The following is a 27108-nucleotide window of genomic DNA, read 5'->3' on the forward strand; positions in this document are numbered from 1 at the left end:
AGTAACAGCTGAAATAAAACCAGGGTGGTTGGTTTGGAAAGAAAAGCTTAAGCTGAGTGGAAAACTCAGGGATGCAGGCATTGCAGAGGAACTCAGCAGGACCTAGGAGTTCTCAGGACATGCAGACTTTGTAGAGGAAGTGACCGACTCCAATCATGAACGTAATCCTGATCATAACGACCTAGCTGGCTGGACACAGAGCTGCTCCAATCTATGTGCTTCATGCTCAAGTCCAATCAAAGTCCTGACCCTTTGGATGAGCAATTGCTCTTGGACAGGCTAAGCAGCACAGACACGCACAGAAGACTGCACGCAGAATATGCCCATAATCAGAAAGGAGCTGGATGAAAGCCACACATCTCTTGCAATATAATAGCAATGCAGCTCACAGCAATGCAAGCAATTTGTCCATTTTGTAAAGCATTTTAGATTGCTATTGGCATAAAGCTTTATACATTTACAGACAATGTCTTCCCCAGAATTATTTCTACAATTGCATACACACACTCCTAGTGACAAAGACCTCATATTTCCTATTACAAACAATATCAGTGCACTCACCTGACTTTTTGATAACTAATTAATGGAAATTCCCACACAGTAACAACAAAACTCATAAGGAGAATCACTCACTCTAATGAGCTAGTTTCTCCAACCCCTTTTACAAATAAAGACCAATAGTTTCTTATGTCAATACTCCAGACCACGACAAGAGCTCAGATCTGTACTACAGAATGGCCTGGGTTGAAAAGGGTTTTGATTAAACTTCAAAACCCTGAAGAACTCCATGCAAAATATGAATCCTACTCTTCACAGCTGTTACCTATTACTGAAAGAAAAACCAAAACATTGAAAACCCACTGACAAAAAAAAAATAATCACAAAACAAGAGTGGGGTGCTTTTTTTGTTTGTTTTGTTTTTTTACTGAACTCATAAGCAGAGATTTCCATTCATCTTCATATATACATACATGTGTGAGGGAGCTTATAAACAGGAGGGGGAATGACTGCTTACACGAGTTGATAGTGATAGGACAAGGGGGAATGGCATTAAACTAAGACAGACAAGATTTAGGTTGGATGTTAGGAGGAAGTTTATCACTCAGAGGGTGGCGATGCACTGGAACAAGCTGCCCAGAAAGGATGTGGATGCCCATCCCTGGAGGCACTCAAGGCTGGATGTGGCTCTGGGCAGCCTGTTCCAGTGGCTGGCAACCCTGCCCACGGCAGGGGGTTGAAACTAGATGATCTTTGAGGTCCTTCTCAACCCAGGCCATTCTATGATTCTATGTGTGTGTTTACTTGTATATGCACACAGTCACACTAATCACCCTACATTTGGCAGATGCTGTTTGAGAAACAGAGGCCAGTGCTCTACAGAAAGCAATAAAACAAATGCACAGTGTTCTCAATCCTGTTTTTCCAACAAACAAGAACAGGAAGCATTCTATCCTGAAGATGGGTAAGCTAAGTGACATTAAAGCAGAGGAACTGCTTTACACCTGCAAGCAATCTGCTTATCTGGTGACAAACTGGTCATATTAATTGTGCTCTTAAAATCTAGTCCAGAGTCATGACACCACTGTGCCCAGCACTTCACAAATAAGCAAGACAAGTGCCTTACTGAATATAAGATTCAAAGAATGTAGTGAAGAAGATAAGGTGGTGATTTGGGTGATTTCAGATCAGAAGGAAGGATATCTGCAAACCAGTCAAACAGTCATTTGTTTAAAAAAAAACAGCAAAATAAAATAACCTCATAAAATAGAAGCACCCACATTAAAGTTATTAAAACAAGAACTCACCTTTCACCTGTGTATCATCCTTGGCCTTATATTCAGTACTTTTAATAGCCAGTTCCACACCATAGCCAGAGAGGTAGACCTTTTCCTTACTGGGATTCTGCAAGGAAAAGCAAACATTGCAATGCTGCCACTCTTTGTTTTGATCTACAAATCAAAAGCTGCCATTTCCCAAAGCTTTGAAATCCCAAGCTGGTACGTGTTACAGATCTAACTGGTAATGGATTAGCGATAAATACAGAGAGTGAATTTCCAGTAATGTGTTGTAACAGCACAACCATGCCAAGATTGACTGTGTAATGCACTTCATTTCTTACTTAAGTCCCTCTCCCAACAATGATAAACAGATTACTTTGAAAATGAAAGCGTTACATGTAGTGTAGGAGGTTGAGCACCATTAAGTAATAGTCAGAAAAAAGTCAAAACACTCAAATTTCTCAGTTTTTAAAACCCAAAAAACATCAGTCTAATGGTTACAGGAGGGACATGGCAATCAGCACAAGTCACACTAGGAGCAGTAAGTGGTTCTGTAACAAAACTTCCTTTTATTTGAAATGGCACCCTAAGGTCCATCTCTGATTTTTCTATCAAGTGACTCAGGCATGGAAAGATCTGATTCTTATTTCCTAGAGCAACGTTTTTCCAGGTTAAACTCTATAATTCACCTGGAGATCAGCTCTGCATTTGGAAAAACTAAACGATCTTCTCACTTAAACAGTCAGGAGATAAAAGAGTCTGTATCCCTCAGCTACACACAATAAAGCAATAAACTGTGAGTATGCCAAATAATGATCAAGCAGCAATGCATTACACAAACGTAAACTCAAAGGGAGCTAACTGAGATCACTTTCTCCTTTTGGCCTCTCCCAGCCAGTTACCCTTGCCTGCTTTTCCCTGAGCACATATACTTACAGCAATATAGTGCCTGAGGACATAAGTGATTTCTCCTGCCTCAGCCTTTTTAACAAGCAGCTTATGAACTCTGTAGAAATCCTCGGTGCCAATCTCAGCATAGAGTATGACAACAGGACTGTCAGGGTTGAATGCTGGGTATGTGTGGTCCCCTCTGAACAAAAATGGCTTTGGTCTAGGAGTAAACATTAATCACAACGTGATTAGTACTATTTTCTTACTCAGTACAAGGTTCATAATTTCTTTTTCTCGTGTTTAAATACCATTTCTGCCTTCACAGCATACACAGTACCACAGCTGGCAGCACTGGATGCAATGCTGATAAGGCTTTGTTAAAAATGGACGCATGAAAACACAACAAGTAGCTGACTGCTGTTTTTAAGCTAATATGGTACCTTTTCTTAACAGTTAACCTTGTCCTGTAAGAACAGGAAACGAAGCAAATACCTTTCTGAAGCAGCCTTCAGAAGTGTTCCAAGAGAGTCATATTCACATGTCTTCTCTCCATGCACAGCAAAAAACAGCATGCATCCCTCTGGAGGAGGCTCATCTGCTGCTATCTGTATGGAAATATTTGCACTGATAGGTCAAATGTTTACCCAGAGAACAAGTGAAACTGATAACAGCATAGCTCTGTAGCAATTGATCTCTTTTCCTATTTATTACATAACTTAAACATGAGGTTAAAAAAAAATAAATCACAAAATTGACAAATAGGTCTTACATTTTTGCCAGCATTTTTTCAGCTTGATACTCTTAACTGCAATAACAGTTCCAAGCATGAAAATCAGGGTTTTCAATTACAGAGGGTTGGGATTTTTTGTATTATATGTCACTAACCACTGCATTTGTTCAGCAGCACATGATAAAATGATTCAAGATGAAAAGGAAGATACTCTCTTTTGTCTGCTGTAAAAAGCACGTTGTAATGAATGGCTTGCAACAAACTGTATGGCTGCCAAGGTTAATAAGGAATGCAGAGTGCAACAACCACCAGTCAGAGGTTCTAATTACTACAACTACATATCTGTGGACTGTATCTTTAGGTACAAGTGAACAGTGGGAGCATCACTTGCACCATAAGCATCGACAGAGCCACAACAATTTTCCTTTGAAGTTTTCACCCATTTGAGAGTGCAGTGGGTACCAAAGATATACAAACATTTCAAAGCCCTAATTCTTTAGGCTGCTGCAGTCAGATGGACTCCAGTTTGGTGCACAATTACATCAGCACAGACCTGTGCACCTGAGCTCAGCTGCACGAAGCACGTGTCAGTTCAACTTTTTATTATTTGTAACACAGATGGCACCTTCCCTGAGGCCTTCCTTTAATGCTCTACAAGACATGGCAGGATTTCTCCTGTGCTGTACTAACCTGCTGAAAAGCTTGAACTGTTGCAGAGTAAGAACGTAAAGACAAGGAAAACTTCAGCAAATTCTGCTGTAAAGGTGACAAGCTCTGGGAGGCAACCTTCAGTATCTCATGGTAAGTAGAGTGATCACTGCCTGCAAAGTCAGAGTGCAGTTATCTTCCCATACCACATCCCCATCAACTGATATTTACAGCAACAGAAACCCCTTGATATTAATTCAAAATATGCACATGACCTTTCCTCTTTGATTTTCATTACAACCAGTGCCACAACTTCATTAACTTCATCCATGAGAGAACACTGACACCTACATACATTCCTAAGTATCCAAACAGGAGCGGGGAAACAGATAAGAGCTCCCATTTAACTTCAATTTAGAAATAAAAATACTAATTATATTTTATGCTTCATATGGAGACAGAAAACTTGGAAGTAAAACTGTTATCTGCAACTACTTCTGTCAAATGGACATTGAAACACCTCGAGCATTTTCACAGTGACAGCAATATTGAAGTCAGCCCTCACTGGATTTTTACAATACTATACAAAGGAAGACCAAAAAAGAAAGAAGTTTATTTTTCAAGCATGCCAATTTCAAGAAAATCATTATAAAAACTCACCATCGTGTCCAGCTGTCCTAATATTTTGACTGGCTTCGACAAAATTCCAGAATTTTTCTTGACTTTCTTCTGATAAAAACTCACTGAAGAAGAGAGGAGATAGCTAAGTCTATGAACCCTCCCACAATACCAATACTCTGTAAAGCTCCACAGAAGGTCAGATCCCACCATATCTTTACCCATAGCAGAAAGCTGTATATGACCAGAAAAAAGCAAATCAGGAAACCTAACAACAAACAAAGCAATAAATGGCTGCAGGCCAGGACAAATAGTTTCCTTGTACTGTTTCATACACCAGAGGATGTCATAACACAAGATGTGGAGCCCACTAGACAGTAGTATATATGTTTGATCCGAGCCTTTCTGACCTAATGCAGTTAGCATTGCTGAGATATCCAGGTGCAGAATGGCAGTGCTGGGTACATCAAGCAGCAGGACTGACTTGGCTCTGCAGTGCTGCAACACCCTGCAGTTCCCCTGAGATGAACGGAGCTACCCAAAGTCTTGGAATGGAACAGTCAGGTTACAAACCAAGCCCTGGGCACATGATTATTACTGGCTTACTATTTCCTAGTCTTCTAGGGTGAGCTTTCATTCTAAGCTCCCTCTAGGATCCTTTTAAGTTACCCCCCAAAAAACGTTGGGCCTTGTCAGGGTCTTTAAACCCTGGCATCAGCACCTGAGCTCTGCACTTTACTGCTTGAGCTAAACTGAGCTAAACTCAGGCATCAGAGAATTATTAATGTTTGCTCAAATGCACAATGGATCCATAAAAAGAATTCATAAAACCAATAAAAATCAAACCCATCTCCTTTAAAATATTTACACCTGCTCCTCAAGCACAGTAATGATTGCATTCACAGAATCACAGGGGTTGGAAGGGACCTCAAGAGATCATCGAGTCCAACCCCCTGCCAAAACAGCTCCTTACACCAGGTAAACTCAGTTCACCAGGTTCAACTCAGTGTTGGCGTTGCCAACAAATTAAATTAGTAATGACTGGGATCCAAAGCACCACAAAACTGAACCATGGATTCTCTATCTCACACCAGCAAAATTCCTAGCTGCATATTTCTTTTTTTAATTCACAAACTCCAGCTACTGTTGCAACGTGACACACTCAAGGTGATGGCTAACAATATTCATTCGCATTTCATCGTGAATTCATGCACATCAGCACAAACACAGCCAGCATTAACTCCACTCAACCTGCCGCATCAGGCAAGCAGAGGGCAGCTCTTGCCCAAGCCTGTATGTCAAATGCACCTGACTGGTGGGCAATAGAAGCAGCTGCCCCAAAAGCTGCAGCTCCCCAGGGACACAGCTGTGCATAAAGGCACTTGGATGGGAGCAAATGAGGCTCTTCTGACTGCTGCTCAAGGGTTGATTAATTAAGAGAAAGCTGCCTCTCCATAGACACAGAATGCAGGAGCAGGGCTGTGTTACAAGGAATAGAAGCCAATGCGTCCATGTCAAACTGTACACTAAGACACCACACAGGACTGCTTAAAACAAAGCTCATACATCACAGAATCCTTAAGAGCTGGAAGGAACCTCTGAAGGCCATCTAGACCTCTGCAATGAACAGAGACATCTACAGCTGGAACAGGCTGTCCAGGGCCTTATCCATCCTCACCTTGATAGTAATCATACAGCACTTTTGTAGCAAACTTTAAGAAATGTAATTTACCATTTCTAAACACAGAGACATGCTGTTTTATACCTTAGAGTATACTCTGATTTGTGAAGGAAGTCACAATGCACTGACCTTGTTTCAAGGAGGAGAGGAGTTGAAGACCACTTTGTAGTTAGAGATGTCGTCACAGCCTTAGAATCTCCTTCTACAAATGAACAGCTGAACCAGGCTCCCAGAATTGCAATAAGAATTCCCATTTTACAGGGGAGGTCTAAAAGAGATGAGAAAACAAGTCAGCTTTGCAATGTCTCTCTAAGTACAGAATCTCACATATCCACATACATTAAGACATCTTAAGATTGGGGGCCTGCAATAATTCAGTTAACTATAGTCCCACCCGCACTTACAAAATTAAAAGAACACTACAGAGCCATGAAGAGAGAAGATGATTTTAAGATCTGACTCCTGTACTACAATCAAACCAAATCATTTCCTGCTCCCTTGACGTTCATGCTTTTGAATAAAAGTGCTTCTCTTCTGAGACACCCACACTATGCCACTTGCTTTCAGATGTACTACAAACAGGGCACCTTTGAATTAGGTGGAACGACAAGCTTTCTGTGGGGAGTAAAATTACATCCTCCATTCACACAGACATCCCCAGGGCCACACTAACCAATGTCAAGGGAGTCGGGTGAGGTCAGGGTCCCCAGTCAGCTCCTTGCACTCAGCTGCATACAGCACACCTCTGCTCCAGGTAGTGAGGAAATGACCATTTCCTGCAGGCACTACATGCCACCGGGATCAGAAGCTGAAATAGGAACAAAGGCAGATTTGAGTGACACAGCTTACTGTGAGTAATGACACAACCTACTGCCAGCACCACCACTCCCACCTCAAAGTGGTACACACAGTGTGTATAGGCACATACACACACGTGCCATTTTTTTGCCGTTTCCATGTACTTCCATGCCTGGGTGTCCTGTGACCACGTACCACAAAGCAGCTCTGGAGGATTACAAGCCTATGGAAGATGTTAGTTCTCCCAGTATCACAGACTCCCAAAATCCGAGCATCTCTCCTGACTGGAGTGCATTCACTGCACAACCAGACATACCCACGGACGCTGTTACTTTCTGATCCCTGCTTTTCTGGATAACGACGTTCGCAGTTCCTCTCAGAACAGGGTGCTTCTCAGAATGAGAAGGAACCCCAAGAGCCACCGAGTCCCACTCCTGCTTCCACGAAGGACCACCCAAATGCGCCTCAAGTGTCCAAGCTCGGCACGCAGGCACACGTCACCGCACCGCCGCGGCCGCCTCCAGGAAGGCAGGCCCCCGTGTCCCGTGCTGGCGCGCCCGCGCCTAGCACCGAGACCGCCGGCCATCCCCGCCTCTCGCTCCCTCCCGCCTTGCCTGCCTATCCGCCTGCCAAGGGGCCCCGGCCCTGTGTGCCGCGCGGGTCTCCCTGGTAACCTCACCAGCCGCCGGCCGCCACGCGCCCTTCCGGCTCGCGCCGCTGCCGCCGCTTCCGGGCGCCACACTTCCGCTTCCTGTCGGGAGAGGCAGCGCCGCCATAGAGCTGCGGCGGGCGGAGCAGAGCGTCACCGCGCCGCCATCTTGAGGCGGGGCCCTCCACTCCGCCCTCCCGCCGCGAGCAGCTAGGCTGGGAGTAGAACTCGGCGGCTCTGGGCAGAGCTTCAAGCAGGGCGCGGGGCGGCCTGATGCTGCCGGCAGAGTTACCGCGCTGAGCGGAAATGACTCCCGTTGTGTCGCTCTTGCACTCGCCCCTCAGGCCGCGGCCCCGAGGGACAGGCATCGCTCGGCCCCGCCCCGCCGCGTTGCCCGGGAAACCCCGCGGGCTCCAGCCAATAGTGCGCCGCGACCGGGTACCTCCTCCCTGACTTCTCGCGAGATATTTGCCGAGAGAGCGCGTCCGCGGACTACACCCGCCAGCGGCCCCCGCGAGCTGCGGTCGCGGCCAATAGGGTGAGAGAACGGAGCGGAGGGCGGGACGGACCAGAGCCAATCCGCCGTGGGCAGCGGCGGCGGCGGAAGCGCAGCTCGGTTCTGGGCGCCGGCGGCGCGCGGCGAGAGTCGGGGCCGCGCCCCGTGGCAGGTACCGCAGCGGGCAGGGGCCGTCGGGAGCCGAGGGCGGCGATGGGCGCGGCGGCGGGCGGGGAGCCGCGCGGGAGCTCGCGCCAGGCGCAGCGCTGCGGACACAGAGCGAAGCGGCGCTGGGGCGGGGCGGGGCGGACCCGGGGCACGGCGCGGTGCTTGGGACGGGCAGAGCGGTGAGCGCGGGCAGAGCGGAGCAGGGCTGCGCTGGGCTGGTAGTGCCGCGCTCCCGAGCACATCCGGGCCCCGGCGGGCGGCTCGGCGGGGTGGGGCGGGGCCCGGCGGCAGGGCGGCCCCCATTGGGCAGCGTCCCGGCCCCCCCCCATTGGTTCGGCACCTCCTGAGGGCGCTGCTGCGGCCGCTTCTGAGTGGCCGCGCGGCGATTCGCGCCATTGGCTGCCGCAAGGGGGCGGGGCGAGAGGGGGCGGGGCTTTTTCTCGCCGCGCCCAATGAGTGGGGGCGGGGCTGGGGGAGGGGAGGGGCTTTCTGGCGCCGCGCCCAATGAGTGGGGCGGGGCCGGGGGGAGGGGCGGGGCCGGGGCCGGGGAAGGGGTTGGGCAGTGGTGGCGGCGCGATGTGCGCGGTGCGACGTAACGGCGGTTCTGTCCGCAGGCGGAGATGAGCTCTCAGCAGTTTCCCCGCTCGGGCGCTCCTCCCGCCGGTTTGGGGACCAACCCGCCCGCCGGACCCGCCAGCGGCACCGCCGGACTTATCGCTCCCGCGGCCGCAAGTAAGCGGGATGAGGCGGGAGGCGGCCGAAGGGGGGTGGTGGAGCGGTGGGGAGATTCGGGCCCGCTCGGCGCCGTGTCACTACGGCTCTCAGCGCACCTTTCCTCTCCGCAGCGAGCGATGAGTCTGGCCGTGAGCCCGAGGTGGCCCCCAGGGAGCAGCACCTGGGCCCTGGCGGCCCTGCACCGCCCCGCGAGGAGAAGCAGGAACCCGTAGTGGTGCGGCCTTACCCGCAGGTGCAGATGTTGGCCCCGCACCACCCGGTGCCGCCCGGGGCCCCGGTGACAGTGGCAGCACCCCCTGCACACCTGGCACCAGCCGTGCCCCTCTCCTTCTCAGATGGGCTTATGAAGGTAATGGGGCATCACGGGGAAATACGTTTGAATGAGAAAAGTGAATTAATTACTGATGAGTTTTTTCCCCTTAAATAGTTCTAGGGTAACCGTGGGTGCGTTTCTTTTAATCTGTGTTAAAACTTGAGTGCTGAACAGTAATCAGGGAGTTCCCTGTTTTCATTGTTTGATCTTTACTTCTATGCTCTTATGGCTCTGGATGGAGCTGTTCCTTATGCCACGCTGAGGCCTTCCTGGCATCGCAGTGTTATCCTGAAGGTGTGGTTTTTTCCACTCTTTATAGTGACTTCAGGGAACTCCTGAAGCATTCTCTGTGTGAGAGTGGATGAGAGTATGAAACAAACTGCTTATGTGCAGTGTATAGGGAAATGCTGCAGCCCCAACTGATCCTGCTTGTGACTTTTGCGGTGTGTTAGAACTGCCCAAGTCCAGCACAAAACGTGTTCTTTGTCCCAGGTGAAAATTGAATGACTTTAAATAGCCAGCATCCTCCCTTTTTAAAGCCCTGGCCCTACTTACTAGTGCACAAAGCTGTCTTTCTGCAACCCTGAGTTGACAATGGGAGTTGACAGCACTTTTGACACTTTCTTGCAGCCACCACTGAAGCCCACCATGCCCAGCCGGCCCATCGCTCCTGCACCACCCTCGACCCTCTCAGCTCCTACAAAGGTTCCTGGACAAGTCACAGTCACCATGGAGAGCAGCATCCCACAGGCTCCAACCATCCCCGTGGCCACCATCAGTGGACAGCAGGTCTGTGCTTTCTGTTGCACTCACTCTGAGGTTGGAGCAGCGCAGCACTGGCACAGCAGGTCAAGCTCTTGCAGCAGGGGGGAGGCAGAGCAGGCTTCCTGTCCAGCAGCCGCTCAGTGTTGGTCAGTTTTGGCCAGAGCAGTATGCTTCAGTTACTACTGCTGGCTCTTTGGAAAGCTCTTGAGTTGTTGTGATCATCCAACTGACAGTGAGGCCACGATAGCAGAAACATATCCAGAGCCGTTACACATCTGGGTTTTTCCTTAAAAGCTGGTTCTTTAAAGAATTAAATTTGAAACTGGTGTGCCAGGACACTCATTGCAAACCCTCTCAAGTCTCAGGGCTTTGATGTAGTGTCCTTAGGAGGTTTTGAGTTTGGATATGCTGTTACTTTCATGAATACCTGTAAGAAGTCTAGCACTGTAAGAAAACAGAATTCACTTGTTACAGCATTTGCCAGAGTGCCACTGTGGTAGAGACCTGTGCCTCAAAGGTCAGTGGTAGCAGAAAGAACATCTCTCAGGTTGGTGTCTGAGTGGCTGCTGGCGGTCTGCCAAGTGCCAAACAGAAGAACAGATCTCTGAAATGCTGACATCTTCCCTGTACAGTCAGCTGGCTCTGACTTCTCCCTGTTTCTTTACTCCCCTGTAATGCCCTTTGTACCGTGTATTTCTACAAAATATTTTCTGTCTGTAGAGGTCTTGTGGTAATGCTGTCAGAATGGCCATTCATCCTTATCCCCAGAGCGTGCAGTTTATTTTTTTATTTATTTCTTTAATTTTGCAGGGCCATCCTAGTAACCTCCACCATATCATGGCTACTAATGTGCAGATGTCAATCATCAGAAGTAGTGCTCCTGGGCCTCCTCTACACATTGGAGCTTCTCACCTTCCTCGAGGTAAGGGCTGAGTGCTGTGTGGCTGCCTGTAGTGCTTCTCTGTTGGGGCAGTGCACCCGGCCTCTGAAACTCTCCTTGTTGTTGGTATGTGTGGTATTGCAACTTCAGTTGTTCTTCTGTGCTGTCAACAGTGAACACTTTCAAAGAGGGGGAAAAAAAAAAAAAGAAAGAAAAAAGCCAAAAAATAAATCCATGCTGGTATAGATTGGCCTGTTGTGCAAAATGTCACATTCTTGGTAGAAAGCATCTCTCACTTAGGGCTGAGAAGTCACTGTTGCTATACCTAACTGATACAGGATCATTCTCGTATGTGGCTGTATGTGCTAATTTATCTTGTGCATTTACATTTGCCCTTGGGTTAAATGCTGATGTAGGCTAATAACTCCAGGCTCCTGGGACTTCAGTTGCTGCAGCTTGAAGAACAGCAGAGCAGCCCCTTAAAAGAAGCTTGGAGCAGTGATTTCTGCTCAGCTTTACTTTCAAAACGTTCATGAGTTGGGTCTGAATTTCAAAGTACCATTTACATTTTTTATTTCTGTTGAGATCCATTATTATGCCATTGCTCAAGGGAGATGGAAATGTTGAAAGATCCAACCTAATACTAGAGTATGTGAAAGGACTGCAGCGTTATTTGTAGCTGAAATGTATTTTTGATCACCCGATTCCTGCAGGACAACCAGCACAGACCTGAGGTTTTCACTTAGTGTATTTTCTCTCCTCCTGATCTCTTTCTCTCAGCTTGCTTACCACTTTCCAAGGTAATAATTTCAGTCAGGGATGTTTATGCAGTGTAGTCCATCAAATGATTTCAAGGCTATTTGCCTTTCAGAGCAGTTTCACGTGATCAAGAGTCAGCAAATTGTGGACACAAAGCAACCACAGCTCTCTGCTGTTGTAGCTTTACAAGTTGTTTGTGGGTTTTTTCCTCCATTTTTACTTATTGCAGGGAGATTCCTGGTATCAGGTAACTTATTTCCCCATTAGCCTGGTAGTCAAGCTGTTTGAATTATTTCTACTGATTTCCCTAGCTAGGAGTAGATATAGATTTATAACATTAGGTTACTGTAAGGAATTGGGAGCATCAGTAAACCCAGTTCACTTAGAACAATGCCTGCCTTTCCCCTTTTATGAATGTAAAGTATCTTTGCTACTAGCCTTGTTTTCAAACCAGTGCCATCTAAACTGGAATACGTGCTAGCTAATGCAAGAGCCTGTCTCTACAGAGAGAGCCATTTGTATGCACTGTCTTAACATGCTTGGTTTGCTTCCCAGGTGCTGCAGCTGCTGCAGTGATGTCCAGCTCAAAAGTAACCACAGTCCTGAGACCAGCATCCCAGCTGCCCAACGCAGCCACAGCTCAGCCAGCAGTTCAGCACATCATTCATCAGCCGATCCAGGCAGGTAGCAGCAGGGCAGCTCTGCAGAACCACCTGCTCCAAGTTCCTCCTGGCACCCCCTTGCAGTCCATAACCTGTGATTGCATATCTATGGCGCTGAAGCCGTCAGCAGCTCTCTTCTAATTCAGTTTGTTAGGTATCCATTTCTGATGGCAAGCTGTGAAGGGGCCCCATTAGTCCTGTGGAGTTGGTGCCAGAAATTAGTTGGTTGTTTTTTTTTTTACAAGTGCTTGCAGGCTGGGAGGAGGGCGTACTGCAGCAGTGGAGCTTTAGACTGAAAGGCCTAGCGTGCAGATGGGGATTTATTGTCAAATACACTGATGTAGAATAAAAAACAATATTTTACTATGCTGACATATATCTCAGCCTATGTATGTATGTAAGGGAAAGACTGTAGGTGTCTGTTCCTGTAAGCATTCAGGGTTAGGATAAGGGGTCAAATCGCTTTTACTTTGCTTCAAGATCCCAGTGTAATCATCTTGGACTTCCTAGATATGCTTAGTACAGGGTTTTCAGCTTGTTCTGAAGGGGCCTTTGGTTTTTTTCTCCTAAAATCTTTTGAAAGAACTGCAGTAATTTCTGTTAACCTTCCTAGTCCTTGGTGCCCTCTGTATGTCCTTTAAAAATCAGAATGGATTTGCATAGGAGCTTGCAGATCAAATCAGAAAGATTGAAAACATCTTGGAATGCTGAAGCTTAGTGATAAGATCTAGAAGTGATTCTAGGCAAGTAATTCCTAGTAATTCTCTAAACTGCAGAGTTTCCTTTCTGAATGTCTGTCTGTTCTTGCAGTCTCGTCCACCTGTGACAACTTCAAGCACTATTCCTCCTGCCGTGGTGGCTACTGTCTCAGCCACAAGAGCTCAGTCTCCTGTTATAACCACAACAGCAGCACATGCTACAGAGTCAACCCTCAGGTAAAGATGATTCAGGCGAATTTTCTGCAGTCTGCAGTGCTGTGACTTTACAGAGGCTGTGGGAGGAGGAAACGTGTTAGTCATCCTGAGCTGATTATCCCCTGGGTGTGGGATGGTACAATACAAAAACAAGAGTGCTTGCACACTGCAATAGCTTTCAGTTCTGTGAGTAAAAGTTACTATGAAGATTAATTGTTATGCTGTGTGACAAGAAAGAACGGGCTTAACAAATCAGTTGTGAACTGCTGCTTCCTGGAAAGCACAGTTTCCTTTCTAGGACTCTGTGAATAGTTGAGCATATCTTTTTTTTACGAAGGCACACTGAAAAGTGCCACACGAATGCTGTAAAGCATCCCTGACTGGAGAAGCTCCTATACAGAACTATTTCAGGCAGACATCTGATGGGGACAGAGCAGTGCAAGGTGGAGCAACACGAGGAACTCAAACATGTTTTTGAGAGCAGTACTGTTTTCAAAGAGAAGGAGAACGAAGCCAGGGGTATCACTTTGTTTCAGATTTAGTACCCACGGAGTTATCTTCATGACTGTTTTTCCCTCCAGCCGGCCCACCCTGTCTATCCAGCAGCACCCACCTTCTGCAGCTATCAGCATCCAGCGGCCCGCACAGCCGCGCGACACAGCCACGCGGATTACGCTGCCCTCCCACCCAGCCATAGGGGCGCAGAAGCCACAGCTCCACACCATGGCCCAGGTAGGCTGCGAGGGAAAAGCCTTTTGCTGCTTCCAGGCATCTTTTAATTTTCATTTGGGTGGATGAAATTTGGGAGAAGGTTAGGTTAGAAACTTGCATTCTTTATAATCCGCATAGAATGATTCCAAGTAAACATTATAAATGTGCTAGTGTTTTAACTTGAAGTTTTTCTACTTTTAATAGAAAACCATTTTCAGTACTGGTACTCCGGTGGCAGCAGCAACAGTGGCACCTATTTTAGCAACCAACACCATTGCTTCAGCAACCACAGCTGGTGAGTGTTCATAATGCTATTGGGGTTTTCTTGCTGTTTTTCTACACTGAAGTTGGAAATAATTAGATTTGAGGGAACCTTCCTTTCTGCTAAAGATAGCGTTTGGAAGTGTGTGATTAGAATCCAGAAGAGGAGTTACTGAGTTGATCAGGGGTTGTCTGGGCTGGGGTTTTTGTGTTCTCTATTTGGATATAAATATACTCCTGTATGATAGGGCTCTGCAGAAATATCTTGTCTGTTCTTTTTTTCTTAGGTTCTGTTTCTCACACCCAAGCGCCTACAAGCACCATTGTCACCATGACAATGCCCTCCCATTCTTCCCATGCTACAGCTGTCACAACCTCAAACATCCCAGTTGGTGAGTGACTTGAGTTACAAGTACAGGGTACTTTGGTTTTACTGTTTATGCTAGCAGTATTTGTGTGTATTGGCACGTCAAGGAGGGGAAGAAAATCAATTCAAGCTGAGAGAAATCAACTAGCAGGTCTGTAGTGGCATAGCTTTTTTTCAGCACCAGGAAGAAATAGATGTTCTAGAAGGAATAAGTAATAAAATGGCTCATTAACTACTGAATTGGGTTTTCAGACGGATGAAGGCTTTTTGGCATTTCAGAACCTGCATTGTATATGCTAAGAGTTGACTGCTTGGTGATGGAGCTTTCTTAGCTGGTTTTTGTATGTTCCTTCCAATGCTTCTAGAGGCATTGGATGTAGCCTAGTCAAGGCTAGTGCATTCATCAGAAGGTGAAACAGCTGAATCCTAAAAGTGAGGAGCTTATTTGCGTGGAAGTGCAGTCTGCATGAAATGTTTCCAACAGAACTAGTTAAGTTTCCTTTGTTCATCTCCTCTGTTCTTCTGCCCACTTCCTTATATTGCTCTCTTGAAACTTTTTAATATCTTTCCTGCCATGAATTTGCCTCTGAGTATATTTGCCTACCATATATTTCATTTCCCTTGGTCTCTGTCAAGTTCTGCTTTGAAAATATTGATGAATAAAGTTACTGACAGCAGGAAGGATTGAGCTGATCACTGGAGGAAATAAAAGTAACTTAAGAGGTTAAGTAACTCCAGAACTTAGCAATTAGAAGTTACGTATACATTTAGAGTTCTGGTACAAAGTGAATGGAAAAAATGTAAGATGGATTTGTTTAGTTTTGTATATTCTTCCTATTGAGGCAATGAATCATCACTGTGGATGGGAAATATTGGAGGTTGGGGATATCTTGGGAGTGAGGTTGGGGGTTTTTGTGGTTTGGGAAGGTTTTGTGTTGTTTTTGTGTTGTTTTTTTCCAGTGTGGTTTGTTTCTGTTAATTGTTCTGGTTTTTACTGTTTTGTTTTTTTTGGTTTTTTTTTTTTGAGAATTAATTTTGACTTCACAGTGCCTACCAGCTTTGTCTCTGACTGATGACTCCTTTGTCTTTGTGCAGCTAAAGTGGTTCCTCAGCAAATCACACATACTTCTCCCCGGATCCAGTCTGATTATACAGCAGAGAGGAGTAACCTCATACCCCTCTCTAGTCACCGGGCATCTCCAAACCCAGTAGCAATGGAAACCAGGAATGACAACAGGTAGGGAAATAACATCTCTATGAACTGAGGGGGTGTGGGTAGCTTCTGAGTACCTTGCTGCTTTCTGGGCTGTTGCCTGATACCCCAGGGAACAAGTCCCGAGAGAGATTTGGTAGTTCTGAATTAACCGTGAGAGTTAATAAGCTTATGACAGGCAAGATGATATAACTTGGGCAGAGGCCCATAGACAGGAGTGGAAGATAGGCAGATGAAATGGTGTAACACTTGTTGCTCTTGCTGCCTGCAGGCAGTCGGTGCCGGTCCAGTTCCAGTACTTCCTGCCGACGTACCCGCCCTCTGCCTACCCACTGACTGCACACACCTACACCCCCATCACCAGCTCGGTGTCCACCATCCGCCAGTACCCAGGTGAGGAGCTGTGGGGCAAGCTGGCTGACAGTTTGCTCAGCTGTGGTGCTGGGAGCAGCTGAGAGGCATGTATGCTCCATTTTGATAACTTGGCACAGAGTCTTGAGTTCTCGTTGCCTGAGGGGAGCGCTGAGCTGCTGCAGAGGCCTACTGAACACAGCTAATATCAAGTGTGAAACTCACAGGAAAATGGTTATCTGGGAGCTTGTCTCTTAAAAGTTTCAGATTTCACAAATCAAAACCAAGTAAGTTCCTCCAAGCCAAATCAGCTCATTACACATCTTCATTTCCTAATGTTCTCAGAAGCCCATTTTTGATATCTTTTTGTATGAATGTACAACTTGAGAGAGAAGCATGAGCTGGAACAGAAAGCAAGTTGCATTACAAGCTCTTGATCAAGAATCGAGCAGTAACCAGTTTGAATTGCTGCAGCAGCTTGCATAAAGGCAAAAAAAAAAATCACATATAATGTGAGGCAATGCAGTCATCCCAAACTAAGGTCATTCTCTTGAGACAAAGACTTGGAGCACTTCACCTTGCTGAGTAGCTTAGGACAGATGTGATGATTTCCACAATCCAAACCCAAGGAAGATGCCTAATTAGGATTTTCATAGTGTGCCTGCTGGTGGCATGTTACTCTTGACAACTACAGGGAGCCTTGAAAGGATGTGAAGGTTGCAAAGTCCATTTGCTGACTGGGAAAACGTGTTGGGAATTGATGTGTTACTGGGGCCTGTTCTTTGTCTTTGAGTGACTTTGAAAGTTGTTGAAATTGAAGTTTCAGGTCTTGAATAGAAGTTGTGGGCTTCAGGATGATTAAATGACTTGGGATAGGGACAGGAGGGCTTCTTTCTGTTCCTTCCTCCACTTAGTCTGAAGCTCTTCTAAAGGAGAGCACACACACGAGCAGTGTTACTTGGAGTTGGCAGCTGTGGTTGAGTGGTTCCAGAGCCCTGGATGGAAATGCTTTGTTTGTTTGCTGGTAGGAGGGAGAACAGCAGTGTGCTGCTGGGCAGCAAGGGTGGATGTCACAGCAGTCACTGCCACAGGAACATCATGCAAGCTGTCAGGAGTTCCAGTATTGGTAGCACACTGGGCCAATGATAAGCAAAACTAATTTTTTTAAGAAGATGACCATTCTTCATCGATGGAGATATTTTGTTTATTACATTTGCAGCATCAGTTAAAGGTACTAACTGGGGCAACAAATGGTGGCACCTCAAAGCAGAGAATGCAGGGTGTCAGGAGGGATGCAAACCTACACCGAGGACAGCTGTGGAAGACTTAGCTGAAAGAATAGAGGGAACTTGAAAGAAGATCACTGAGCTGAGGGTACCCTGTGTTTTGAGGTAGGATGTTAGCTTTGGCTTTCCAAGAGCTAGTTGTGTTCACTGTCCCCTTGCAGAAGTGATAAGCAGAAGCCATTCGTGGACCTGGTGCTGTCTTAGCTGTGGTGACAGCTGTTTTTAGAGGGACTGGTCAGCACTGGAAATGCTGTGACAAAACCAGCTTGTTCTGTGGTCAGAAGGCTCTCAGTGGTTAGTGGACAAGCTCATTGTTGCAAGTTAGCACTTCATTTTGAGCATGGCTGCAAAAATGGTGTTACTGTAACGCTGGAGCTCTGGACAACTACGGGCAGCCCAACGGGGCCACTAAGTGCTCCCTGAGAAGTGCAGCACGCCTTCTGGGAGATCTGGAACAATGCAGACGTAGTTGCTGAGAGCTGTCAAATGAACTGTCTGAACTTCTATGAATAGGTGCATCACTGGGAACACCACAGAGATTTTGTGTTCATTTTAGGGGTGGGACCCAGCCTGTCATTGCAAGCCTGTTCTGAGTCAGATAAGGTTGTATTTGAGCTGTTTGAAGGGAAACTGTCTTGCTCGTGTGGGAAATGAGCTGTGTTTTAAGGTGCTTACACTTGGGTCTGTCTTATCCACGTGCCTTTGTACAGTCAAAGATGTTAACGTTATTAGTTGATATAATGAGTTCTGTGGCAGACCATATTTTGGAACGAGTTCCTTTAGGCTTCTAGCACTTTTAAGCAGGAAAGATGCCAACTATTGGTACTTAGAAGCCTTGTGTAAAAGTAAGCAATGAAAAAATACTCTAATGAGCAAAAATAGCGTACAGATTTCTGAGACTGGGTATGGAAATGCAACTTGAGGCTAACTTAAAGGCTATCCTTGATCTTCATTGATGCAATATGGGATGGGGAAAAAAAGCCAACAAAAACAACAGTGACGTGTTATTATATAATAATTATTCTAGCAAACAACATGGCCTGTCTACTCTCTAACTCATTCCTGCTTCAAGTGAGCTGGTAAGCTAGCTTTCAAAGTAAGAGTAGTCTTTGGGAGTGCCTATGGGGGGAAAGGTGGTGGGTTCAGAGTGCTGGGCCAGGCATGACGAGCTGTCCATGTTGCTGCCTACAGTTTCAGCCCAGGCTCCCAACTCAGCCATCACGGCACAGACAGGCGTGGGAGTGGCCTCCACCGTGCACCTCAACCCCATGCAGCTGATGACTGTGGATGCATCCCATGCCCGTCACATCCAGGGCATCCAGCCTGCACCCATCAGTGCCCAGGGCATCCAGCCTGCACCCATCAGTGCCCAGGGCATCCAGCCAGCACCAATTGGGACCCAGGGACTGCACCCAGCCGCACCCATTGGCACACAGGGGCTGCAGCCAGCACCCATCAGTGCTCAGCAGCCACAGGCTGACACCAAGACCTCAGGTGAGTGGGTGCTCTGCACAGTGCTCTGCTTGGAGGGGTTTCTTTAGTTCTGGGTAATGACATTATGTGGTGGATCTTGAGTGGTCCCAGTGCTCGACACCGAATACGTCCCTGTGAACGTTCTCCTAGAAAATACTTTGTGAATGCAAGTCATTAGTTTTCTTCAGGCACAATGGGTGGAATATATGGGTAGCATTGGGTGGGTTACATGAGCAGGAAAAACTCGACAGTGCGTGAGCTTCAACAGTTCTGTTCAGTACAGCCTTGTGGGAAGAGCCATTTACAAGCAGGTGTGTATTAGGTCAGCTGTGTGTTAGGTCACTGCAGCAGTTGAGGATGGTGAGGTACCTTCAGCAGTTCAGGCTAATTAAAAAACCTCTTTCACGAGAAAGGGTTGGTCTGATAAAACCTCAGTGATGGACTGAAGGAAGGGAATGTGGCAGCCAAGAGCACCCAGTTTGCAGTGCTGGTGGATATCTGTGTGCCTCCTTGCCTTGTTGCTCAGCATGTTTGTTGGCCTAGCAGGGCTTGGCAGAAGCTCAGAACATGAGCATGGATGGCTGTCACAAAGCTCTGTGCTGCCATGTGGCCTCCACCAGCAGACCTAGTTGTGTTGGTGACCCCCCTAGCACTTTGTGTCTTCCATTTCTTCTGGAAAAAGTATTTCTGGAGCCAGCAGTTGTTAGACAAGGGGTAGTTGTCACGTGCCCTACAGCAGGTCTAGTTAGCAGATTGCTAGTAGGTAAGGCGTTATGAAGTATTCTGAAAGCACTGCAGGTAAATACTGAGGAGAGTCAAAGGAGCAGAGACAGTGTGTTCTGCAAACACCTGCTTCGTTGTCAAACCTTCAGTAACTGCTGCCTATCCTCTGTTCTCTCTGCTCTGCCGACGTCCATCCTTCCCAGCAGTAGTCCTGGCAGATGGAGCCACCATTGTAGCCAACCCTATCAGCAACACCTTCAACACTGCTTCTGCGGCAACTACAGTTGTACAGACCCACAGCCAGAGTGCCAGTGCCCCAGCACAGGGCTCTTCCCCACGCCCGAGCATCCTCCGGAAGAAACCAACCACAGATGGGTGAGTAGGGCTGAAGGGGGAACACTGCAGTGCCAGCTCCCTTTAATCTAACCCGGCTACACAGAATTGTTTTAATGTGGGCAGGAAAAGTTCTGGCAGGTTATACAGTCAGCAGTGGTCACAAGTGACCTCCTGATCTGTGAAACAAGTTTACTTCTCCAGGGCAGATCATAGCTGCTTCTTCCTCTCTGTAGTAAGATGCCTCTAGCTTTTGAAAATGACCTTGTAAGGGAAAGTGGTTTTTGTTAATCTAAGCAAGAAAGTCTCAAATCCAAAGAGGTCAATTGCTAAAATTAGAAATCCATGCTTTGATTTCAGTGCTTTTTTTGGAAGAGTTTGTGCATGAGTAGTAAGGATGGATTAGTACCCTGCTGTGAAAACTAGGAAGAGGGGAGGGAATCACTTATAATGTTATGTTCTCTGGCTTAATTTTAAATGTCTGAATATAGGAGAATTAACAATCCATTTCCTTCTGACTAATGGCTGAAAATGTTTGGAACTGATACGTCCTGAGAAGCTAAAGTTGTTCAGTTTTATTTGGGTGGAAACCTTTAAGGCAGAGAAGTTGCAAGCTGTAAAACTGAACCATAAATTAAAGAAGCAGAGGTGGATCACCAAAGAGAGAGGCTGATTATTTGAAAAGCAGTTTCTCTTTCAGCCTCACAGGGGACTGAAACATCTCTTAAATGTTTGTCTGAATGCTGCACCTACAAGCAGGGTTTGGAGATCCTGAAGTCAGGCTTTGACAAAGTCTGCTCCAACTAAGTAAAGCAGTTGCCTGTATTAGTGCTGCTCTGCTTAGTTCCAAGTAGTTTGCTCTGTCTTGGGATAGTGCAGGGCATTGGTGTGGCCTGTCTCCCTTTCCACCTGCCACATCGGGAGCCTGGCAGTCTCAATGAGATGCCCTGACTGGCAAGATGGACGTAAGGTTGGTCTTTCTGGTGAAACTTCAGATGTGAGGCCACAGCAATTGGTCTTTAAAGAAAATAAAACATAGAGATTTGGTTAAAAACAAGACTTTCTTGTAGCAGTTCAGTGAGAGTGAGTGTGTGCTGATACAGATTTGAATCCTATCCTGGATTTGGCAAGAGTGGGTTGATTCCTTTAATTTCTGTGCTATTTATCTTTGTGTCAGAGGTGGGAACTTTAGATCTGTCCTTGTCTTACAGCCTGGCAGTCCGGAAAAGCTTAATTCCACCTCAGCCACCTGAAGTAGCAAGTACACGTGTTGAGAATACTATGCGAAGCACATCTGGATCCCCGAGGCCTGCTGGGTAAGACAGAGAAAACCAACTGCGTCGTACTAGCTTTGCTGTGTGTGTCTCATTAGTGGTGGTTGGGCATTGAAGCACTTCCTTTTGTGAAAGGTGTTATATTTGTCAGTGTGATGATTTTGAAAGGATGTAATTCCATTACAAAGCTGAGGCAGCAGGCTTTTAAAGGATATGGTTATGAGCTTGGGTGAGGGTAACGACAAGAAAATCACCATGTTGTGTTGAAGGCTGTACTGTAAAACTCTTCTCTGTAATTCTTGGACGTTAATGCTAAAGGAAGTTGAATGGCTCTTCTACCTCCTTCAGTTGCATCCAGCTGCTTTCTAATTCGTTGTTTTAAAACTACCAGCCTGCATTGTGAGCTCACAAAAAGGATGAGGGACGGAAGCTTCCGGTAAACGTTCCTCTTGTTTGCAGTGTGAAACTGTTGCCCCTTTTCTGAGTGTTCTGAAGCCATCTGGAGTTAGTTGTGAGGTTTGCTTGTACATTAGAAGAGAACAGCACCTTAGACAAAGGGGTTAGAAGAGAGTACAGTTGAGATAGCACCTTCTCCTGCTACTACAGTCATTACCCAGCCCAGGTGTTAATGGTACAGGAAAAAATTAATCTGAGTGCAGATGGACTCATTCACTTTGTGCTAGGGGGTCACGACTGAGATGCACTTAACATCTGTTTGGTTTTGTTTTTTTTCAATGTCCCAGTGCCAAGCCAAAACCTGAGATTCACGTGTCCATGGCCACTCCTGTCACAGTGTCTATGGAAGCAGTGTCAAACCAAGGCAGCGAGCAGCCCACCATCGCGGTCCCTCCTTCCTCCCAGCAGCCCCCTTCTGCCATTCCAACGATCATTGCTGCAGCCAGCCCCACCTCGCAGCCTGCAGCAGCTCTGTCCACCATTCCTGGAGCTGTCCCAGCTGCTCCACCAACTTCTACCACGATTGTGGCTGCTCCTGCTCCTCCAGCAACCATGAGCGGGGCCCTTTCAGCAGTGCTGGGACCTGTGGTGCCAGAGATAAAAATCAAGGAGGAGGTGGAACCTATGGACATAATGCGACCAGTATCTGGTAGGTTGTTTTTAAGTATCAAGGTGTTTCTCTTGTTGAGACAGTAGAGAAAATAGGATTTCAACACAGGCAACCTGAAAATGGAATGATGTCTCTTTCATGGTAGCACACAACACAAGTCAAGGGCTTTCTTTTTGCCTTCTTTCTTACGGTTCTCTTCCCTGCCTACTGTTTTTTAGTATGGAACAAGGGACTTGGTTTTGGTGACATCAGGAAGGTGTGACATGCTATATGAATAGAGTATGAAGTCTTAATGAACAAGCAAATAGATTGGAAAGCAAAGATCTAGGCTAAGCTGACAGTTGAGATAAGTTACTAACTCCTAGGAAGAAAGGGCGTTGCAGTGTCAGAGGGTTCCTGTCTCGAGTACCAGGAACTGCAGAATAGCAAGTGGGAGAGCATCTCTGTTGTTCTCTGCCATCTCCTTAATCTCCCACAGAAACCAGTTGGGGTTGGGACTGCTTTCTTCATTTTGAAATGGTCCAGTTGCAAAGACTCTGGCTGAATTGCTTGCTTAGAACACTGCCAGCAGCAGTGCCAATATAATACAAGTAGTGCAGTTTATCACAGTTGGGATCTCATCACAGAAGTTTTGCTGTGTTACACGGCACACTTGCTTCAGTCGTGGCTGATCGATCTCTTCCCTGCAAATGTAAAGAAGCATTATCCTCTCAAGCTCCTGCTGCTGTGCTGCTAAGCTCCAGAAGGGCATTGATTTGTACAGTAACCTGCTGACCTGTTGACTTGGCAGTGCAAGTACACTTGCAAGGAGAGCACTGCAGTCATGGTTTGACTACGTCTGACTCCACCTGCCTTGCAAAGGGGACTTGCCTGTTTTTGACTGTGATCCATGACAAAACATAAATTTCTTTACATACCAAATGGGGAGATATTAGCATAGATTCCTTTTCAATAGCATTCAACTGCTGAAAGCCTTGAAAACGAAGGAACTGAGTGAGAACAGTCTGTCATCCTTTGTTCTAAGGATCTTAAGAGTCCAGGCCTTGTCCTGTGTCCTGGTGACAGGTCCTGGCTTAGTATCTGGCCTCATATACACAAGGAGCTGAACTGCATCTGTGGTGGTACCCATGCTTCCCACAGTGCACTGGAAGGAGATGGTGTTAAAAATGGTACTGTCACCCTTGTGCTCCTGAGAGCTGAGGTTCCTTTCCTTTCTCTCCTCCCAGCAGTCCCTCCGCTGACTACAAGTACAGTCTCTCCGTCTTTGGCGCTGCTGGCCAACAACCTTTCGATGCCTCCAAGTGATTTGCCACCTGGTGCCTCCCCGAGGAAGAAGCCCCGTAAGCAGCAGCACGTCATCTCCACAGAGGAAGGGGACATGATGGAAACAAACAGCACTGATGATGAGAAATCCACTGCCAAAAGTTTGGTGGTGAAGGCAGAGAAGCGCAAGTCTCCTCCCAAGGAATACATAGGTAATGTCATCTCTGACTCTTCTCTCCTACTCGAATGTCTGTGTTTACTCATTCTCCTTTCGCAGGGAAGGCACTGTTATTTTCCTGCTTACAAAACACAAATAACACAGACTCCCAAGTACCTGCTCCTCTGCATAGTGATGTTAGGGGGAATGGCCTTTCTCAGCACAGAGCATCGTTGTGCTTACCGATCTTCTGTCACAACTGCTGCCGTGCTGATCTCCCACTTTCGCCTAATGAATGATATTAATGCAGCTTCTTCTGAATCCTTTAGATGAAGAAGGAGTCAGGTATGTCCCTGTGCGTCCAAGGCCGCCGATCACACTGCTCCGCCACTACCGCAATCCTTGGAAAGCCGCCTACCACCACTTCCAGAGATACAGCGACGTCCGAGTGAAAGGTCAGTCCGCCCCGCAGGCTGTACGGGCACGAGGACCAGCAGCTCTGTGTCTGAGAAGCAGCCTTGGCTGGCTGATGTTGATAAGCAGCCCCACAAGAAGGCTTTGCACACAGTGTGGAAAATAAGTGTTGGTCACGTAAGCTGACTTTGTTGGCTAGATGTTGCTTAGATCTTTTTGTTCCTCAAGACAGAGGAAAAAAAGGGGAGGACCTGGTAAGGAACCAGACACAATTTTCTCAAACTGTCTAATTAGTCTAAAATCTTATGTCACTGAGAATTGTACTTACGTACAAGGATAAAAACTTTCCTCAAGAAATTCTTCAGCAGATTATACAGGATGTGATAAGCTATGGCTTAGCACTCAGTTTCTTATTACCTAACAATCTTGCCAACTTAATCAAGAACATTCCCTATTTAGAGTAACGAGTCTTATGAGCTAACAGATGGGTCTGATTTGGCTTCTATGGAATGCTTTCTCTAGTAAGAGGGAAACTGAGATCTGATACTGCCCTTTAGGCTTTTTGGCTTGTATCAGAACTTATAAGCAACTGTGCAAAGATGTGAAGGAAGGAGCAGATAGGTATTTCAGCAGTATGAGATGGACCGCTCGCTCCCTCACGTGGCGTGTTTGAAAGCACTGCATTTCAGAAAAAGGAAAAACATAACCATTGAAAACAAAGAATTATCTGAAAATATGGATAACCCATCGATGAGTGAGCAGCCTTCAGGTTATGTGGGAGATGAAGAGTAGCTATCTTACTGTCTCTGTCAGAATGCTGCTTACTCTTAATAAGTAAGATGTGCAGAAAGCAGGAGCTAGGTTAAAGCTTCAGTTTGAGAACAGAGGCATGGTGGACTCCTGAAACGTGAACATATATTTGTGTTTTTTGGTGACAGAAGAGAAGAAGGCTATGCTACAGGAGATTGCCAATCAGAAGGGCGTATCCTGCCGTGCACAAGGGTGGAAGGTCCATCTGTGTGCGGCACAGCTGCTGCAGTTGGTAGGTGCTCAGGACGTTCCAGCTGTCTGTACCATGGGGAGCACGGAGTTCTGTAAGACAGGATGCTTTCACAAACTCAGTACATGCTCATCACGCAGGGATGCCATAAGCTGGTGTGTAGTGCCCTAAGGGAGTGGGACACGCTTTCCCCTTTCTCAGGAATGTGGCGTAAGTGGCTTGGAAACTTAGTGTTGATTTTGATCCAGACATAAGAGCTGATGTATTTTGTACAGATGATCAAAATTGGCAACTCCCTCCTGCTGATGCACAGGTCTGAAGAAGCGTCTGTTTGGGATGGTGCGGCTGATCTGAGGAGGCAGCACTGATCCACATTCCTGGATGCTTCTGTTTCAGGTTGGGGGTGAGGTAGGTGCTCTGCGTTCTAGCACCAAACTCCCCAAAACCTCTGCATTCCTGGAATAGTATTGTGAGAGACAGGGGAAACAGTTCTGGCTAGGTTCCATGTTTGTTCAGAAGTGGAGCAATCCTTTAAATAGGATGTTTAGTACGAACAATAGTGCCACACTCAACAACAGAGGCTCCATCTTCTGAATTACTAACATGAGCAGCTGCGAGGGGAACAGATTGTTGTCTTCTCTGTGTAGATTTCTTAATGTGGGCAAATGTTTTCTGGCCTGGTGGTGAACCTTCTCATGAAGCACTGTTGTCTTTTAGACAAACCTGGAGCGTGATGTGTATGAGAGACTGACTGCCTTACAGGAGGGGCTCATTCCTAAGAAAAAGGCAGCAACTGATGATGACCTGCATCGAATCAATGAACTGATACAGGTAGGCTCGGTGGCCTCTAAGCTCAGAACAGCTGCTCTACCCTTAGTAATTGCAGCAGGATATTTTCTAACTAAGAGCTAAACCTGGCTTTAGAAAAAAAAAGGTACTTCACCTTCTTATAATGTCACCATTAACTGATGACACAGAAGTGTGTATTTGTTTTGACTATTAGTCTGCTGTTAGTGACGACAGCATTTCATTTCAGGGGAACATGCAGAGGTGTAAACTTGTGATGGATCAAATCAACGAGGCTCGAGACTCAATGCTGAAGGTCTTGGATCACAAGGATCGTGTTCTGAAGCTCCTAAACAAGAATGGAACTGTCAAGAAAGTATCCAAATTAAAGCGAAAGGAGAAGGTCTGAAGCGAGAATACTGACTCTGGAAATGGAGAACATGTACAGAATGGAGTTGAGACCTTTTGCAGCTTGAGTTTATTTTTAAGCAGAGCATCTGAATAAAAAAGGATGAGTTTAGGGAACAGATGGACGTGTCAAGCCTGGTGACCTGAAGGGATTGTCAGTGACCTGTCATAACAAACAACGCTTTCTCTCAGGCTCATTCCTTTTTAAAGTCTTTGCAGTCCCACTTGTTTAACCCTCCTGATGTGTCAGTGCCTACTAATTGGAACTAGTGATGCCGTGTGGTGGGCAGTGCTCTCCTGTGATGCAGTGTAGGGATGAACCAGGTGAGGTTCAGCTGGGGACATCGAGCAGCTGAGGTATGTGTGTGAGCACAGGTGCCCGTGCTTTAAAGCACCAAACACAACACTGCTTTCAGTTGCCCCGTTCAGTTCTTGTTCTTCAGACTCTCCAGTGTCTGAAGGAGCCTTCTAAAACCAGTGCCGCTGCATCAGGAGATCTGCCACGTTCAGAATCTCCAATGGTTCAAGAGTCCTAGT

The 27108-nt window shown here is 46.6% G+C and overlaps 3 protein-coding genes across 6 annotated transcripts in view; 1 reads left to right on the plus strand and 2 right to left on the minus strand.

Moving 5' to 3' along the window:
• UGGT1 (UDP-glucose glycoprotein glucosyltransferase 1) overlaps positions 1–7149 on the minus strand; it is a 35407-nt gene extending 28258 nt beyond the window's left edge. For all 4 annotated transcript variants that reach the window (XM_065748394.1, XM_065748393.1, XM_065748395.1 and 1 more), the window contains exons 1-7: positions 7020–7149; positions 6476–6614; positions 4708–4790; positions 4090–4220; positions 3162–3274; positions 2715–2889; positions 1806–1902 (exon numbers count right to left, since the gene is read on the minus strand). In XM_065748394.1, the coding sequence (XP_065604466.1) occupies positions 1806–1902; positions 2715–2889; positions 3162–3274; positions 4090–4220; positions 4708–4790; positions 6476–6600 (724 nt within the window). In that variant the 5' untranslated portion in view covers positions 6601–6614; positions 7020–7149. The remainder of the gene's footprint in view (positions 1–1805; positions 1903–2714; positions 2890–3161; positions 3275–4089; positions 4221–4707; positions 4791–6475; positions 6615–7019) is intronic.
• GPR17 (G protein-coupled receptor 17) overlaps positions 1–27108 on the minus strand; it is a 179317-nt gene that overhangs the window by 56385 nt on the left and 95824 nt on the right. The window lies entirely within an intron of this gene.
• SAP130 (Sin3A associated protein 130) lies at positions 8388–26895 on the plus strand. Its single transcript, XM_065748508.1, has 21 exons — positions 8388–8461; positions 9072–9189; positions 9303–9541; positions 10136–10294; positions 11081–11192; positions 12465–12589; positions 13382–13506; positions 14067–14217; positions 14401–14491; positions 14745–14849; positions 15920–16061; positions 16309–16430; positions 18866–19168; positions 20077–20245; positions 21415–21519; positions 22221–22582; positions 23770–24018; positions 24293–24418; positions 25316–25419; positions 26095–26208; positions 26414–26895. Exons 2-21 carry the CDS (start codon positions 9078–9080, stop codon positions 26570–26572), a joined length of 3174 nt encoding a protein of 1057 aa, XP_065604580.1. The 5' UTR covers positions 8388–8461; positions 9072–9077; the 3' UTR covers positions 26573–26895.

The sequence above is a fragment of the Cyrtonyx montezumae genome, unplaced genomic scaffold, assembly GCF_038088225.1.
Source record: "Cyrtonyx montezumae isolate F1298 unplaced genomic scaffold, pur_monq_1.0 scaffold_5, whole genome shotgun sequence".
In the NCBI taxonomy this organism is placed as follows: Eukaryota; Metazoa; Chordata; class Aves; order Galliformes; family Odontophoridae; genus Cyrtonyx; species Cyrtonyx montezumae.

Coding starts and splice junctions, on each gene's coding strand:
- SAP130 (XM_065748508.1), top strand. CDS start 9,078: ATGAGCTCTCAGCAGTTTCCCCGCTCGGGCGCTCCTCCCGCCGGTTTG. Junction 9,190..9,302: donor TATCGCTCCCGCGGCCGCAA/GTAAGCGGGATG, acceptor TCCTCTCCGCAG/CGAGCGATGAGTCTGGCCGT. Junction 12,590..13,381: donor TCATTCATCAGCCGATCCAG/GCAGGTAGCAGC, acceptor CTGTTCTTGCAG/TCTCGTCCACCTGTGACAAC.